The sequence below is a fragment of the Sylvia atricapilla genome, chromosome 12 (assembly GCF_009819655.1).
Source record: "Sylvia atricapilla isolate bSylAtr1 chromosome 12, bSylAtr1.pri, whole genome shotgun sequence".
Taxonomy (NCBI): Eukaryota; Metazoa; Chordata; class Aves; order Passeriformes; family Sylviidae; genus Sylvia; species Sylvia atricapilla.
Window position 1 is genome coordinate 2,043,795 of NC_089151.1, and position 17,494 is coordinate 2,061,288.

A 17,494-nucleotide genomic window follows, 5' to 3' on the forward strand; every position below is an offset into this window, starting at 1 on the left:
ACACCCTGCCCTCTAAATGACAGCTGCACATGATTCAGGTGCCAACACACTCCTTTTCCCGACTCAGCCCCCTGAATTGTCACTGGTTTTCCCAGAAAACCGAGCCCATCCCCTGCTTTGGGGTTCTGGGTACGGACACTCCATGCTCAGGGCTCCCCTCTGTCTGTGGCCACCTTCCCTCTCCTCGCTGTTGGGGCAAGTGGAAAATATTTAATTACCCTGCAATGCTTTGTGCAGGAGGAGATCGCCGTGCTCTTAAAACCAGACTAGACATGACCGGGGAGCAAATGAAGGTTTTTGAAGAAGGAAGGAGAGAAGGGCCCAAACACGAACAGGGCACAATTACCGCGGGCTTGGCAGCTGGAGCAGCAGCAAATGGGCTTTGTGTCACAGCTCGTTACCTTAATTTGGTTAATTGTAGAGCAGAGTGCGGTGGAACAGCCGGTTCAAACCAGGCTGGGGCTCTCTGGGGTGCAGGGCATGGGCAGGGCAGCGCCTGGAGCCCGGGATGAGGCAGGGATGAGCTCAGGATGCCCCAAGGCCGTGCTTGGCAGCCTCAGCCAGGCTTTTGGAACCCTCCATTCCATCCAAAGGCTGCAGATCCAAAAGCCTCGGGGCTGGAATTGTCGGGGCTTGAAGGATGGAGTGTCTGGGAGGGTTTGTACATGGTCCAGCACAGCCACTCTCCTCCTCTCTGGGCACACCCCGCTTTGGTTGACAGGGTGGGGTTGGATCAAAGGTCCAAATTGGGATCAAACCGAAATAATTCCGGGGGTTTTTAGCAGGGCTTGTTGAGGGGATGAGGGGTGAATGGTTTTAAACTGGAAGGGTTTAGATTAGGTTTAATTAGCTACAAGGAAGAAATTTTGTTTTGTGCTGAGGATGGTGAGATACGGGCACTCCTCTGGATATTTAATTGTGTCCTGACACGTTGCTAAATCCGTTTTACCCTGGGGCACAGAAATGGGAAATTTAAAAGCTCACTGGGAGGTTTTGGGGAGCTCCAGCTTTCCCAAAGGTGGTGTGGGAAGGGCAGTGAAGTGTTGGCTGCCTCAGGAGAAGGAACATTCGGCCTGAGAGGGTTTTGCCTGTGACAGGCAGAAGGAGGATTTTGGAAGAGCTGGTGTCCAGCTGTGGACAAGGAATGGAGTGGTGCTTCTGTTGCTCCCAGCTGGGAGCATCCTCCTGGGTGCTGAAGGTTATGGATGATCCATGGATCAGAGTGGGAACATGGAGAGGCTGACACCTCAGAGAAGAGATATCCTGAGGGCTGTTTGAAATGCTGGAGAGCCTCCTGCTCTCCCAGTCCATCCGTGTGCTGTTGCAGTAGTTAATTACGGTCACTGTGAACAAAATGTGTCTCTTATTCCCATAACAAAAGGCCTGGAAAGAACCAGACTGGTAATTATTCAGGAAGGGCAGAAAATGAGGCGGGGAGAGCTGAGCCCCAGGGATGCAGTGGAATGTGATCCTCTCCTGCTCAGCCCTTTGATTCACCTGGGCTAAATTGGGATTCTGTGCAGAACCTGCAAGGCAGGAATTGAGGTTAAACTCAGCCTTTTGTCAGTCCCTGCATTTCCTGGCTCTCCTGTTGCACTCAGATGTGTTTTTAGAAAGGATTGCTGCATTTTGCTGAGGAGCATCACAGGCTCCAGGGCATCAAATAGACATTGAGCACATCCCAAAGGAGATGCAGGGAAGACCTTCCTGGTGCAAGGAGCTGCTGGGAAAGAGGTGACTCCAGCAGAGAACAGTTGGGATTGGGCTCTGGGCAGGAGGAGCCTTGCACACATCGGGGTTTGGGAATTCTGAATGGATTCCCAGGCTGTGGATGAGCTGCTGCTGTGGTCCTGCAGCTCACAGCCACAGCATCCCCCTGCAAATGAGGGGGTTCCAGCCAGGGAAAGGCAGAGGGATGGAAATGAGGGGGTTCCAGCCAGGGAAAGGCAGAGGGATGGAAATGAGGGGGTTCCAGCCAGGGAAAGGCAGAGGGATGGAAATGAGGGGGTTCCAGCCAGGGAAAGGCAGAGGGATGGAAATGAGGGGTTTCCAGCCAGGGAAAGGCAGAGGGCTGCTGGTTCCCTGGGGAGCAGAGAGCATTTCCCATGCTGTCACAGGGAGTATCTTTCTACCCTGGTCAGGATTCAGCAGGAGCAGGAAGGAGGAAGGAGAAGGAGCAATGCCCAGGATGGAAGGGATCAGGCTAGAGCTGGAGGGTGAGGGAAGGAAGAGGAGATGGAGCTCTCTGCCCACACAGGGCAGCTCCAGGTCACTGGCAGAGGTTTGGAGCAGCCCCATGAGGGGCAGATGCTCCAGGAGACGATGGTGCAGCCAGAAGGAATCCTTCTTTCCCAGCACTGGGAAGATGAGAGGGAGCTGTTCCAGGGCTGGTCCCTCCACGTTTGTCACCCAGCCTCTGCAGCAGTGGCACAGGGGAGGGGAACTCCCGGAGTGAGGCAAGAAGAGAGGCCATCCAGAGGGAAAATCCCTGCTGTTGGAGCATCCCTGAGCTCTTCCAGCAGCACCTCCTGGGTGCCCTGTGCCGAGGGATGAAGGGTTAAGCTGCAGCTCTGCTGACTGCCTTGTGATGCAGTGGCTGGGGTGATTAGGAGAGCTCGGTGCCCTAAGAGGAATCACATGGGCTCCCCCAGGGCTCCCTGGGTGCAGAGGTGCCCCTCTGGATCCCACCACATTCCCTGCACTCTGTCTGGGAGCGTGGCTCTGCCATCCCTGTCCCACAGCCAGCCCCTGCATCAAAGACGGGGAACAAAACAACTGCAGAGCATTTGAAAGCAGAATAAATAAACCTGGGGCTGCCTGGGGAGAGCTGGGAGCAGAGGCACAATCAAATCTTCTATTTCTGGTGTTTTCTTTCAAAAGCAGATCCACAACAGGAACTTTTGATCATTAGGCCCTAAAGAAGGTGACCTGTGATATCCAAACCCCCAGAACCTGACTTCCCTCAATCAAAGGGATTGCCACAGGCCTCTGCTTTATCAGGTGGCTTGTGGGACCAGAGGAAATCCTGGGTTTCTGGGGGTTTGGGTGGCTGGTGGAAGTGCAGGAAATCCTGGGGCTTTATCAAAGGCCAGCAGTCTTGAGTTGAGAGGACAACGTAACAATCTCTGTTTGCAAAAGCATCTTGCAGCAGGAAGGTCCCCAGGATGTCTCTGGGCCATCACCTTGGTGACAGCACGTCGCAGCGTGAGAAAGTTTGGAGGAGTCAGTCTTTGCTTGAGATGAGGTTTTGGGGTCATCATTTGGGGATGGACCCGGCTGGATTGATCCCTGGAAAACTGGAGGGAAAACGTGCCCGTGGTCATTAGGAGAATTGAATCCTGAGAGCAGCTCTTGCCTCCAGGTTTCTCTGGAGGCCTTTGGGGTTCAGAGCCCGTGGTGCTGAGTGAGGTTTGTGTCCTGCAGGTGATGTGGAAAACCTGACCCCTGAGAAATCCTTCGAGGGGACCCATCTGGGCGTGGGGAACATCGTGCTGGCTCTGTACAGCGGCCTCTTTGCCTACGGAGGATGGTAAGGCACAGCCCTCTCTCCCTTCCACAGCGACCTTGATTCCAAGTCCAAACTGAAGCTCCTGCAGGGCTCCTTTGTCAGGCCTGCTGTTCAATTTGCTGTGGAAACAGGCCACTTGTAGCCCTCCTTATCATGGAATGGTTTGGGTTGGGAGAGACCTCTGAGATCATCCAGTGGACAGGGACACCTCCCACTATCCCAGGGTGCTCCAAGCCCTGTCCAGCCTGGTCCTGGACATCAGCCATCCTCAGTTTTCCCACAGGATCAGTGCCTGTGCCCCTCCTGGGATGCCTGTGCAGATGAGTTAAACTGGAGGGTTTCATTTATGCCATGGACTAACCAGGATTAACCCCTGTCCTTTTGAAATTACAGGAATTACTTGAATTTTGTGACAGAAGAGATGATAAATCCCTACAGGTAGGTGTGAATCCTGGCATGACTTCCCTGGGGGAAAAGCTGCTGTTTTGGGGGAAGCCCCTTGTGTGTTTAACAGAGGAGGAAGCCAAGGTCTTTATCCTAAAAAGAGAAAACAAAATTGATTAATAGCCTTCCACCTGGAATCAGGGAGAGGGACCAATAATCCCGGCAGGAGCAGGGCTGTTGTTTTCTCTCCTCTCCCGTGCCGTGTTATCAGCCCTGGGAGAAATCTGCTTCCTTATCCTGACACCTCTGTGAGTTATGGGCCAGGAAAGAGCACTCAGGGCTTTGCTGCTGCCTTGGTTCAACTCCCACTGAGCATTTGTGCTGCTGTCCGTGTGTTTGTGCTGCTGTCCATGTGTTTGTCCCGTGCTCTCCCCATCCTGTTGAGCAAGAGCTGCTTCCTGCTCTGCCCGTGCCTCTCAGGGTTATTTGGGGCTTTCAGCAGAGCAGGACACTGCTGAGAAATCCCTTCTGCTCCTGGGAAGGTGCCTGGGAGCTGAGGCTTGGGGGCTTGTGCAAGAGCCCATCCTGGCTGACCCTGGGAGTGCTTTGTGCCTGCTGGGAAGCACAGGGCTGGATCCACCCCTTCCCAGAGAAACAGCAAAAGGAGGGCTGCATTTTGCAATTATTTTCATGTCTGCTGGATGCAGTCATGGTATTTGACTCTGCTCCTGCAGCTTGGAGCAATTAGAGTGGCACCAAGCAGGGTTTCCTTTTGCACTTTCCCTTCACAAATGGAGTTAAACTGTTGGGAAAGGCAAATTGGTACTGACACAGGCAGTTCACAGACCCACTTTGGCTGTGCCTCACCTCCTTTTCTTTGACTTCCCTCAGGCCAGACAGTTGAGTTTAGGTGGAGCCTAAAACTGCCCAGTGCATCCCAGAGATTCCCATCTCCCCCAGGAATCCCCCCAGCACAAGGGAGCTCCTCTGCTCAGAGAGAATCCCTGTGCTGGTGCCACTGGGTATTTTGAATTAATTGCCTTTGTGGTGATCCTGGATTCCTGCTTGCCCAGCTTGTCCATGCAAAAAAAAATCCTTTCTGCCATGGAAAAAACCTTTAAAACCATGAACCAGCACCATGTTCACCACTAACCATGGCCTCAAATGCCACATCCACGTGGTGTTTGAGGGCTGGGGACTCCCCCAGTCCTTGGGCAGCCTGTTCCCTGGTGGATGTCCCCTCTCCTGTGGGAGCAGTGTGTGCAGGGACACTGGACAGCAGGAAAGGCAGGGAACAGCAGCTCAAACAGAGCGAGCCCAGGAGGCTGGCGATCCCTGGGATCAGCAGCTCCCTCCTCCGAGCTGCTCCAGGACACAAGGGATGTTTTATTTTCCTAGAAACCTGCCCCTGGCTATCATCATCTCCCTGCCTGTCGTCACTCTGGTGTATGTGCTGACCAACTTGGCTTACTTCACCACGCTGAGCACCGAGCAGATGCTGACGTCCGAGGCCGTGGCCGTGGTAAGATCCCCGCTGCTCCAGCCTGACTCATCCCAGGGCAGGTGAAATCAGCCTTGGAATCGCTGCACAAATCTCCTGCTTTGTTCCAGCCTGGTCAGGGCTGCTTGATGGTGAGCAGGAGATAAAGAGCAGCGTGATGGGAGCAGGGAAGAACAGCGTGATCCCCAGGGGATTATCCTGGGCAGCAGCGAGGGTGGCACTCAGTGCTGCCCTTCATTCCCAGCTAGGGAAGGTTGCTGCTGGCCTTGTGACTGCCCATCAGAGCTTGATATTTATGGGGAAAGGTCACTCAGTTAACACTGAACTGGATTGTTCTCTCTCCCTGTCTTCCTTGTTTTAATGAAGAGAGAAAAATAATACTTCTATTAGTTAAAATGCCAGTGTGGTCAGGAGCCCTGATGGCTTCAGAAGGGAGCAGACTTTGCAGACTGAGCCTGACCAGGATTATTTCAGAGCTTCAGGGGAATCTCCCAGCCCAGGATGAGCTGAGCCCCTCAGGTGACACCACTCCATCCTTCAGGTTGGGACTGAGGCCCTGCTCCAGCCACAGCCTTGCAGGAATCTTGGAGTGGTTTGGATGGGAAGGGACCTGAAGGCTCCTCCTGTCACAGGCAGGGACACCTTCCACTCTCCCGGGATCTCCAAGCCCTGTGCAGCCTGGAGCAGCAGAGGCTGGGAATCAATCCCGTGTTGTTGGTGCAAACCCGCAGTGGAGCAGCACAGGCTGAGCCTGCCACAAAAAGCTGCAAGGCCAGGTCCCTGCTGTCCCCAGGGCTGTGTCCCAGCTCCTGACTCAGCACTTGGCAGGAGCTGCTGTCTGAGTTTCCTCACAGTTTCCGTTTGATCTTGAACTTTCTGATAGCTGCTGGATAAATGTCGTGTCCTGGCCCCGAGGGAAGGGCTGGCTGCTGATGCATTTCAGCAATTCCACAATCTGCTTTTTCAGGAAAGGGGAGCAGCACGTGGGAATATGGGCAACTCCGTCACAGCTTCAGCACTGAGCTGTGGCATTTGTTGAGATTTCTCCAAATATTCTTTGTAGGCAGTTCTGAGGTTTTGGGGACTTGGTGAGTGTGAAATGTCTCTCGTTGTCCCCCATTTAGGATTTTGGGAACTACCACCTCGGTATCATGTCCTGGATCATCCCTGTCTTTGTTGGGCTCTCGTGCTTTGGGTCTGTCAATGGATCTCTTTTCACTTCTTCCCGGTAGGTTCCTTGCTCAATCCTGTGGGTTTTGTTTACAGGCTGTGCCCAGTTCCTGTTCCTTTGGAGTTGTCCTCCAGAGAGTGGCTGTGGGCAGACACAAAGTCTGGGGGCCCTGGAGGCCACGTGGGAATGCAGGAAGACAAAGTCAGACTTCAAAACCAGATTAAAGGCAACCTTTCAGTGGTCTCAGCCTTCTGTTCCTCAGGCAAAGTCCTGGTGAGGTCAATAAACAGAACCAGACACAGGCTCAGGGCTCGAGGCTGCTGAGAAAGTGACTTTAATGAAAAGCAGAAAGTTGGGAAACTTCGGGGATGAGAATCCCTCGGGAAGGGGAGAAAGGCTGGGCAGGGGCAAGACTGAGATGGTTCCGGCTCTGACGCATCCCTGGGTTGCCTGAGGGGTCACTTAATGGCTGTCCCTGGAGAGCAGGACATAAATCCATCCTTCCTGCATTCCCTGGCCATGTCCAGCCTTCCTGGTGAGTCAGGGACTGCTGTTCCACTCCTGGAGTTCCAGTCCTTGCCTCGGAGCTGCCAGGGCTGAGCTTGGGCTGGCCCCACTTGTTCTGTGCTGAGCACAGAGGCCTGCAGGGCTGTGACTGCACCGTGTCCCCTCTCTGTGTCCCCTCCCAGGCTGTTCTTCGTGGGATCCCGAGAGGGGCACCTGCCTTCCATCCTGTCCATGATCCACCCCCGGCTGCTCACCCCCGTCCCGTCCCTGGTGTTCACGGTGAGCCTGGGGCTGGGCTGGGGCATGGAGCAGGGCTGGGATCCCTCTGGAAGGGAGACACAGCCATTCCTGCATGTGTCCACACGAGATGGACCCTTCCCATCATGTCCTCACTGTCCACTTCTGCCTTGAATTCCTCCCATCCCTGGGAGTGTCCAAGGTCAGCCTGGACAGGGCTTGGAGGAGCCTGGGATAGGGGAAGGTGTCCCTGCCCATGGCAGAGGTTGGAACTACAGGTCCTGTAAGCTTTGAGGTCCTCCCAACCCAAACCATTCCATGATCCTATGAAATGGTTCCAGGCACCGATTGAAAATAGCTTAAATAAATAAAATATAGTCGATGTGATCCCTTTCCTGGCAGGTGTTTCCCCTAAATACCTCCATTTAGTGTTGTAACATCAGTGGTTTTGCCTGCTGCCTTTCCTAATGGCCTTTTCCCTGGATTCAGTGTGTCATGACCCTGCTCTATGCCTTCTCCAACAACATCTTCTCAGTCATCAACTTCTTCAGCTTCTTCAACTGGCTGTGTGTGGCCCTGGCCATCATCGGGATGTTGTGGCTGCGCTTCAAGAAGCCGGAGCTGGAGAGGCCCATCAAGGTGAGGATTGTGTGGGCACTGCCAGGGGAGCCCCCACAGCTCCCTGCCCAGCACCAGGGGGGCTCAGCTGCTGCTCCTGCTCGGAAAAGGGGCTGGCATTGCAGGGAAATGTTGTGTTGTAGCTAAAGGAGGTGTCCCTGCTGCAAGAGCACCAAGAGCTGCCTTGGGGACAGCACAGCGAGGGAGCTCTGGGTGACAAGGGACAGGGTTGTGCTGGGGTTACTCTCCGTGAGTTCCAGACAGATCCCAGGCTGTGGCTCTCAGTGTAACTCGCTGTCCCCCTGTGGAATTCCCCTAAAATAGTTTTGTGCTAAAACAGCCAGCCCCGTGCAGAGCTGTGTCCCCTGTGTCCTTGGCCAGCTTGGCAGCCCCGTGTCCCATCTGGGGGGAGGCCAAGATCCTGTCAGCCCCCAGTGCCTCTCCCCTGAAGGCTGTTTTTCCCTCATCCCACACTCGGGGTCCGTGCCAGGCAGCAGCACCCACACAGGAATAAATGCACGGGCCTGGGCTGGTGCCTTCCCAAAGGGAATCTCTGCTGGCTGTTCCCTTTGGGTTTGGGGTTTTCATCTCACAGCCCTGCTTGGAGTCTCCTGGGAAACTGCCCCAGCTTGTGCAGTGCCTCTGCTGGGTTTGGTGTTGGGTGCTGGTGATTTGGATGTGCAATTATGGAATTAAGGAACTGAGGTCCAAAAAGGTGCTGAGAAAGGCTCTTGGCCATGGGGGAACAATAATCCTGTCCCTCCCCAGGCTGGATAAACTCCTGAAACGCCTCCCCTGGCACATCTCCTAAGCTGTTCCTTGCTCCCTGCCCAGGTGAACATCTGCCTGCCCATCTTCTTCATCCTGGCCTGCCTGTTCCTCATCGCTGTTTCCTTCTGGATGACGCCCGTGGAATGTGGGATTGGCTTTGCCATCATCCTCAGTGGGATCCCCATTTACTTCTTCGGGGTCTGGTGGCAGAACAAGCCCAAGTGGGTTCTCCAAGCCATCTGTGAGTATCTCCAGGGAGGAACAGCTTTGGCTCCCAAGAAGTTTCCCAGTGCTGTAGCTGGCAGTGCTGGCTCCCCTCCCTCTGGAGGAGCTTCCAAAATCCTGGCTCTGCTCCATTCTTCTTCCATGGGAACAAGTTTATCCTGATGATTGCCACGTGTGCCAAGCACACAAAATGCATCCTGATTTGCAGTAATGGCAAAGTTGGGGACCAATACCATGTTTTTGGGGGGATTTTACTCCTGGCAAAGAGGTTGTTAGCAGCAGAGCAGAATTCCCTGATCCTGGAAGAGCCCAGGGGCAAGCCTTTGCTCAGCAAAGAATCCCCTCCAGTGGTGTAGGAAGGACTGAGCACAACTGGCCTCAGTTTGACTGCTGAAAACCCACAGTTAGTCCCAATCCATGGCTAACATTTGAGATCCAGGCAAAGCTTTCCTTGGCATCAGAGCAGAGGGAAGGGAAGCTCCCCTGGATCTTTTCTCTCAGGTTTATTTTTAAGGTGTCTGCTCCAAGGTTTTCCAACAGCTGCCACAAGGCCAGGGTGTGTTTGGAGGGATGGAGAGGCTTGGCACACAGAGCCTCTGCCTCAAGAGCTGAGCCCAAAAGGCAATCCCTGCTGCCCCAGTAACTGAGCTCAGCAGCTCTCCTGGAAGGGGCTGACCCAGAAAAGCAGACGAGGAGAAGTGCCCAGCCTTAGCTGGGTGTTTCATGAGGAAGAAAAAAAAGCTTTCAGCAGCGCTCAGCACTCGTTATTCCTTTTTTTTTTTTTTTTTCCTCCTGTCTCTCTGTCCCACACTCACTTTTTTATCCTGAGTATTAGGCTCAGTTCCTGGAGAAGCCATTTTTGCAATGCCTGGGTGGTAAATTACCATATCCATTGTTTTCCTCCACCAAAGGATTGGAAGGAGAATATTGAAAATATTCTGGGAACGGACAGTGATAATCCTGCAAATGTCCAGTGAGAAACACAGGAACTTAAAATGTGATTTATTGACACACTGCAGATAATCTGGTCACCTCCAGCTGATCTGAGCCTCACTTGGTTGTGCTCAGAATTAGTTTTAGCAGGAATATTTTGTGATGTCCAAGCACAGAGGGGCTTTGGGAGGGTTTGTCCTTCAGGAGAGGCTGGGGGCTCACGTGGCTTTCAGCATTGGAAGGAAAAGCTTCACCTTGGATTTTCCATGCCCATTCCTGAGTCAGTTTTGGCTGCTCACACTCAGAGCATCCATAATTAGCACAATTAGCACAATTAGCAGGCAAGGAGAAGCTGTGTCCAGGAGCCCTGGAGGAGGGCAAGGGCCTGCAGGAGCAGAGCTCCTGGTGTGAGGTTTGAATTCTGGGGATGGAGCAGGGAATATCCATGGGATGGAGATGGGAGTATCCATGGGATGGAGATGGGAATGAATATCCATGGGATGGAGATGGGAATGAATATCCATGGGATGGAGATGGGAGTATCCATGGGATGGAGATGGGAGTATCCATGGGATGGAGATGGGAATATCCATGGGATGGAGCAGGGAGCATCCATGGGATGGAGATGGGAATATCCATGGGCTATTTCAAGCCTTCAGTTGTACTTGGACTCAGGGTGGGGAGGCACAGGGCTCAGCCCTTCCCTCATGGACCCAGGTTTCTGCTGGAGGTGATCCCTGACCTTTCCTTTGCTCTCTCCACAGTCTCTGCCACCGTCCTGTGCCAGAAGCTGATGGAAGTGGTTCCTCAGGAATCCTAGGCTGGAAGAGCAGGGACACTGAGCTCGAGGAAACGCACAAGGTTATTTTGAGATGACACAAGGATCCGACCCCTCACTCCTGAATTCCAGGCACTGGAGCTGCCTCCTGGTGCCACCACAGCCCCAAGGCTCTGCTCACCTCCCTCAGCCCCTCCAGCCCCTCCCAGCCCCACAGACCAGCCAGAAGAAGTCCTTGGTACGAGCCAGGAGGAGGAATTCCAGAGGGCAATTCCAGAGGGGTGCTGCCTGTGCCCTGTGTGTGTGTGTGAGGGCTGTGCTTGGCTCTGGGGGGCTCCTTTGCCTTGGCTCTGGGATCTGCTGGAGCCTGGTTTGAGTGTTCAGAGCCCTGGGGGGGTCCTGAGCTGCCTCACCTGCCCAGGTGTGGGGTGGGAGGCAGAGGGTGGCTGATGTTGGCTCACTGCCCCAAACTCACACACCCCCACTGGCAGTGGGACGAGGCAGAGCAGGATCAGTGACGTGGGGGGGCCTCATCTGAGTGTCACCGTGTCACTCGGGGCCCTGCCACCCTTTGCGTTTGGATCAGCACTCTGAGATCTGAGCCAGCCCTCCAGGATGCTCTTCCCCACGCTGCCCACCCCTGGGAATGAGCCCTGAGGGGGCAGTTCCTGCTGAGGAACCCAGGAGCTGCACTCAGCAGGAGGCCAAGCCCTTGGCTTGCTCATTCCATGCTTTTCTGTGCCAGGCTTTCGTGCAGCATGGCACGAGCAGCTCCGTGCTGTCTCTCCTCATGGCCCTGCCCAGGGAGCCGTGTCTGCCCCTAAACCATCTGCAGAGAGAAATCAGGAGTGGGGATTGCCCTGGCACATTCCCTGGCTCTCTCCTGGCACTGCTCCCTCTGTCCCGCTGTGTTTCCTCTGGAATGTGCCACGGAGATGGGACCACCTGGGTCTGGGCTGTGGAGAAGGGCAGATGTCCTGGCTGGCTGGAGCCACCTTGGGCTGCTGGAGATCATGGAATGGCTGGGTGGGAAAGGACCTTAAAGCTCATCCAGTGCCACCCCTGCCATGGGCAGGGACACCTTCCACTATCCCAGGCTGCTCCAAGCCACATCCAACCTTCCCTTGGACATTCCCAGGGATCCAGGGGCAGCCACAGCTTCTCTGGGCACTCTGTGCCACTCTGCCCACCTCTGAGGGATGAAAGTGAGTTCTCCTCTAAGGACAGGGCCTGGGCCTGACCCTCCTTTGTGCATCAGGTCTGGCTTGCTGAGATCCCAGCACCACCCTCCTGTTCCAGGAGCAATCCCTGAGCACAGTCCATGATCTGCACGTGAAAATCCTGATCTCCAGACGTGTGTGGTGCCATCCCACCCCTGAGCACACCCAGAATTCCTGTAGTTCCCAAGTAGTCAGCACTGTCCCCTTAGGGACACGTTGCTTTCTTTGGTCCCAAGTGTCACCTTTTGGAAAGCTGCAGTTCCTGAACCATTTGCTCATTGTGCCTCTGCTCTCTGACATCTCTTGGAATTCTGATCTTCTCCCCACTGGAGCTGCTTTGCTGTCTGTGTTGCAGATCTTTGTGCTCGTGCTTTGTGCAGGTGGCTTGGTGAACTATCCCCCATTTTTTGTGTAAACTTGGCTGTTGGGAAGCTGTTCCAGGAGCCATCACCTCACACTGGATTCGTTCTCCTCGTAGCAGAGTTCTTTGGGATGAAGGGGCATTGAGGACACCGTGGTACTCACTCAGGCTTGGTCCTGGGAAGTTGTGCAGCACTCCAGGTTGTCCTGGGGCAGGGGCAGCTCCACACTCCCACTTTGGCAGCCCCGTGTCCTGCTCTGGGGCAGGAATAGGGGAGACAATCAGCTCTTTATTCCATGGCAGCTGGTGTGGAGATTCCCCAATCAGCTCAGTGACAACATGGAGATTCCCAAATCAGCTCAGTGACAGTGATCCCCCACAGCATGGAGATTCCCAAATCAGCTCAGTGGCAGTGTGGACATTCCCAATCCAGCTCTCTGGAAGCTGAGTTTCCATGAGGATTTGCAGCTGGTTTGGGAATATCCAGAGGGCAGAAGCCAAGGGTTTTGGTCAGTGCAATGAGTTGGAGCATCTCTGATCTGATGCCTGTGGAGAGGCTCTGGCATAAATCAGGTCACGAATCACAAAACCTGGACTCGAGTTTGGGCTTCTTCCAGCTGAAGGCTGAGGTGGTTTTGAGCAGTGATGGGAAATCACAGCTCCTGTTCCATGGAGAGGGGACCTCAGTCTGTCACCTGCCCCTCCAGCTGCAGGGTTTTTTGGCTGTGAGGTCTCAGGGCAGCTCCTGCAGGGCCTGGGTTCAGTGTGGGGGCTCTCAGTGCCCAAACCCACCAGCAGAATTCCTTGGGATGCAAAGCAAAGGCATTGGGATCTCAGCCACTCGACCCAAAATCAGCTGGCACCAAGGGCCCTCCACAGAGAGCTCAGGACTGGGGCCACACCTCCCAAAGCCTGGCTTGGACACGTTGTCCATCAGGTGATGACCATCACAGTGTCCTGGTGACCCTTTCACACTGGTTTGAAAGAGGAGCTGTCACATTAAAAAAAAAAAATTCAGCAATTAGTGGATTTTAATGAAACCCTTAACTCGCTTGCTTTGCTTTTCGTGGATTTCTGTGATTTTTCACTTGCTGCTGAAGATCTGTCTCTTGTACTAACCTGAGCCTCTGGCACTGACCCCACATCCCTGGGGATCTCATCAGCATCTCCTTGGCAATAGAGGTTTAGGATGAAACTGAACCAGGTACCAGCACAGAGCCACAAAAAGGCTGAATTTCATCAGCCACAGCTCACATCTCAAAGTTTATCTGCCAAAAAGCTGATTTCTTTCACCCTGGAGTCATTGATCCCCCACAGCTGCCCTCCACCAGAGCTTGGTGACACAGCTGGAAGAGCTTGGGTTGGTTTTTCCTGGAGGTTTGGGAGATAATGAGGGACAAAAAGTAGTTTCTCCAATCATGGGAATGGCTGCCACAGGCTCTGCTGTCCAGCCTGGCAGCTTTTCCCTTGGATCAGCAACATCTGCCCTCGCCTTGGGCTGTTCTGATGGATTTGGGTGTGGAAAAGGGAGAATTCCTCCCTGGGAAAGACCTCCTTGCTGCTTGTGTTCCTCAGACATGGAGTGAGATGTGTCAGGGCGGGCAGGGAGAGTGACAGAATTTTCCCAGAGTTTCCCATCATTCCCAGCACTGGAGGTGGGATTTTTCCTGTTGTTTTTCTGTTGAGCTCTTTGGAGCCTGTGGTCAGTCACGGGGGGAGATGAACCCTCCCCACGAAGACCCTGCAACCACAGTGACCTAAAGGAGCTTCCACAGGACTCTGTTCCGTGGACAGCTCCCTGCAAGTGCAGCTGGAGCCCTTTTGTCCATGGAATTGAGGTTGGAAAAGACTTTGTGAAGGTCAGGGAGCACGAGGGCAGTGCCGTGGCTGTGCCGCAGCCACCCCGTGCTCCCTGAACCGACCCCAGCTTCCAGTCCTTGCTCCTCTCCAGTTGTTTTTTGAGTTTTGAGTTCAGTCTCCCAGGCTGGCAGTTGTTTGGGGTGTTCAGGGATTGCATCCTGCAGGGGTTGCTAAACACAGCGGGAGCTGCTGGCCAGGCGCTTCCGTGCCCAGTGGGTTCCTCTTTCTAAAGGAACCCTTCCTCCAGCTGGGAGGGGAACCAGCCCTGCAGAAACCAGAGGGATTTATGTCATCCTGGTGGATTTTTAATGATTTTTTTTTTGTTTTTAAACTTCCTGCAGAATTTGCAGTGTTTTCCATCTCAGACACCATGTTCTGGTAAACAGGCTTTTGTTTGGAACGGACCCCTCAGTGGGCACGGAGTTCAAAGGGACTCTGGCACAGTTGAACAAACTTTCAAGGCCCTTGAGCTGGATTGAAACTCCTGGGAAGTGGCTTTGTTGTTGTCCAAGTCCTCTCCCAGTGGGTGGCTCAGGCAAGGGACTCAGTTGGGCTCCTCCAGGCTCTGCTCCGTGGTGGGTCTGGGCAGGGGCAGTGGGGCTGTGATTTCCCAACCCTGCAGAGAGATTCCCAGTGTCTGAGCCCTGCTCTGGCAGCAGGGAATCCCAGGGGATGTTTCCATTCGCCCTGGGAAGGGACCTGTGCCTTCAGCCGAGGCCATGGTGCTTTCATAGAAAACACAATTCCCAAACAAATCCAGGAGGAAACCGCCAAACGTTGTCCTTGCCCAACGCTCCTGCTGCTCCTGTGGGACACCAGCCTTCCCTCCACCCACTCCGCAGCCTCGCGACATGGGATTGGGAAAGGCCTGGAACAAAACAGCCCCTGGAGGCTGGGAGAGGGCAGCCCCAGGGCCAGGTGGCTCCAGGCTGGCTGTGACCCCAGGGATTGAATCCCAGCCTTGTGCCAGCCCTGGGAGCATCCCCAGCTCTGCCATGAGCCAGAGCCAGCCACGCTTGGCTGCCAAGCAGGAGATCCCTGCAGGGATGGGAATCTGCTCCTTTATCCCTGCAGGGATGGGAATCTGCTCTTTATCCCTGCAGGGATGGGAATCTGCTCCTTATCCCTGCAGGGATGGGAATCTGCTCCTTATCCCTGCAGGGATGGGAATCTGCTCTTTATCCCTGCAGGGATGGGAATCTGCTCCTTATCCCTGCAGGGATGAGGATGGGAATCTGCTCCTTATCCCTGCAGGGATGAGGATGGGAATCTGCTCCTTATCCCTGCAGGGATGGGAATCTGCTCCTTATCCCTGCAGGGATGGGAATCTGCTCTTTATCCCTGCAGGGATGGGAATCTGCTCCTTATCCCTGCAGGGATGAGGATGGGAATCTGCTCCTTATCCCTGCAGGGATGGGAATCTGCTCCTTATCCCTGCAGGGATGGGAATCTGCTCTTTATCCCTGCAGGGATGGGAATCTGCTCTTTATCCCTGCAGGGATGAGGATGGGAATCCACTCTTTATCCCTGCAGGGATGGGAATCTGCTCCTTATCCCTGCAGGGATGAGGATGGGAATCTGCTCCTTATCCCTGCCAGGACATCCCAGGAGTTGCACCCAGGATTGTGCTGGGTTTGCCTGGACTCAAGTTCTTCCCAGCTGGAACTGGAGCTGGAGCAGGGTTGGGAATGTGTGGGGGATGCTGCTGGTGCAGCCAAGAGCTCCCAGTTTGATGATGCCGTGGTAGGAAATGTGCCTGGGGGTCGGTGATCCCAAAGGATCCCATATCCAAAGGGTTATTCCATGCTCTCCCCACCCCATTCCTTGCCTGAAGAGGGGTTGTTGCTTCTCTCCAGCTGTGGAAGTGGTAATGAGTAAAAAATAAAAAAAAAAGTATTTTTTTAAACACTGAATTAATTTCTAAACTGCCTAAAAGAGACTTTATAGCTACACCTGAGCTCTCCCCGAGGGCTGGCGCTCAGCCTGGCACAGGGATTCTCCCCATTCCAGGGTCTGGCTGTGCCAGGATCAACGTCAGACACAGGGGGAAAAAATCCTGATTTGTTCAGAGGACAGGGAGAGGCCCAAGTCCCACCAAAATCCTTGGAGAGGGAGGATTTTGAGTGGTTCCCAGACCTCTCTCCCACCCTCAGAACAAAGGGAGGGTGACCTTCACTCCTGGTGAAGAATCTGACTTTTCAGAGACTTTGCTTTGTATTTTTGTGGTTTTTTTGGTTTTTTTTTTTTGTTTTTTTTTAAACACAGGAAAGAAAAAAAAAAAAAAAAAGGCTCTTAACACACACAAGAAAACCTAGACCTGATTTATGATTTTTTTATATTTGGTTGCTTTAAAAAAAAAAAAAAACAAAAAACCTGTTGTACTAATTTAAATATTGCTGTAGATGACACTCTATTTATTTGAAAGGGGTAAATATCTTATAGTCTTAATTCTCTTCTCCAGTAAGCGCTGTGTATTCCCAACGTTTGTGTTCCTGGCAGCAATTCCACTGACTGAGGGCTGGGCAGCCAGCAGCTCCTGAATCCAATGGCCTTGGACAACAAGATGTCTCCTGCAATGTTTTTGGGTTTGGTTTGGTTTGTAGTATTTCTTGATTCTTTTATGTCCGTGGTTTAACAAATCTGTTCAATGTTCGGGTTGTTCTCTTGTTTTGGGTTGTTTTGTTTTGTGTTTTGTTGGTTTTTTTTTTAACAAAGAAAGCTGAATTACAATACTCTGGTCGCTGGTCTTTGCCTCGAAATTTTTTTTCTTTTTCTGCGATTGTGCCACACCCGTCAGCACCTGGATTTCCAGGTATTCCTTTTGCAGCTGAATGGCAGCGTCCATGCCTCCATCTCCAGCCTCCTTTTTTAAATTGTAGATTTTCCTGAGGTTCAGACCAAAGGAATGGGAAACTGGGAGAGCTTTGGGCGGGAGGAGGGAGCAGAGGAGGAATATCCCAATTCCCAACGTGTGTCCATGGTTTTATGCAGCAAAAGGAATGCCCAGCTGTAGGAAAGACGAAGTTGTTATGGGCAAAGTGCTGCAGTTCCTCCTCCCTGTCCATTCCAGGCTGGAGAAGAGGATGTTTCAGACACCCAACAAAGGCAGGAAGTGTCTGCAGCCCTGGGGCTGGGGATGTGCTCAGGTCACTCTGCGTTCAGTTCAAACAGCACAGATAAAAGGGTTTGGCACAGACTGCAGGGACACTGAGTGCAGGGCTTGGGTCACACCTCCTGCTGCACCATCCCCTGAAGGTCTCCAGTGCTGGTGTCCCCTAAAGGTCTCCAGTGCTGGTGTCCCCTGAAGATCTCCAGTGCTGGTGTCCCCTAAAGGTCGCTATTGTTGGTGTCCCCTAAAGATCTCCAGTGTTGGTGTCCCTTAAAGATCTCCATTGCTGGTGTCCTCTAAAGATCTCCAGT

General features: G+C 53.5%; 1 protein-coding gene across 7 annotated transcripts in view; it reads left to right on the forward strand.

Moving 5' to 3' along the window:
• LOC136366440 (large neutral amino acids transporter small subunit 1) overlaps nt 1-17,494 on the forward strand; it is a 268,449-nt gene that overhangs the window by 17,528 nt on the left and 233,427 nt on the right. The window contains exons 3-11 of one of the 7 annotated variants that reach the window (XR_010744526.1): nt 3,424-3,529; nt 3,902-3,946; nt 5,291-5,414; nt 6,518-6,621; nt 7,254-7,350; nt 7,798-7,947; nt 8,761-8,938; nt 10,620-10,932; nt 16,536-16,806. Coding sequence is in view for 4 of the 7 variants with exons in the window: in XM_066327493.1 (XP_066183590.1) it covers nt 3,424-3,529; nt 3,902-3,946; nt 5,291-5,414; nt 6,518-6,621; nt 7,254-7,350; nt 7,798-7,947; nt 8,761-8,938; nt 10,620-10,675 (860 nt within the window). In the remaining 3 variants the exon portion in view is untranslated. Of the gene's footprint in view, nt 1-3,423; nt 3,530-3,901; nt 3,947-5,290; nt 5,415-6,517; nt 6,622-7,253; nt 7,351-7,797; nt 7,948-8,760; nt 8,939-10,619; nt 16,807-17,494 lie in introns of those variants that run through there. The other 6 variants (XR_010744525.1, XM_066327493.1, XR_010744524.1 and 3 more) reach the window with 6 other exon arrangements.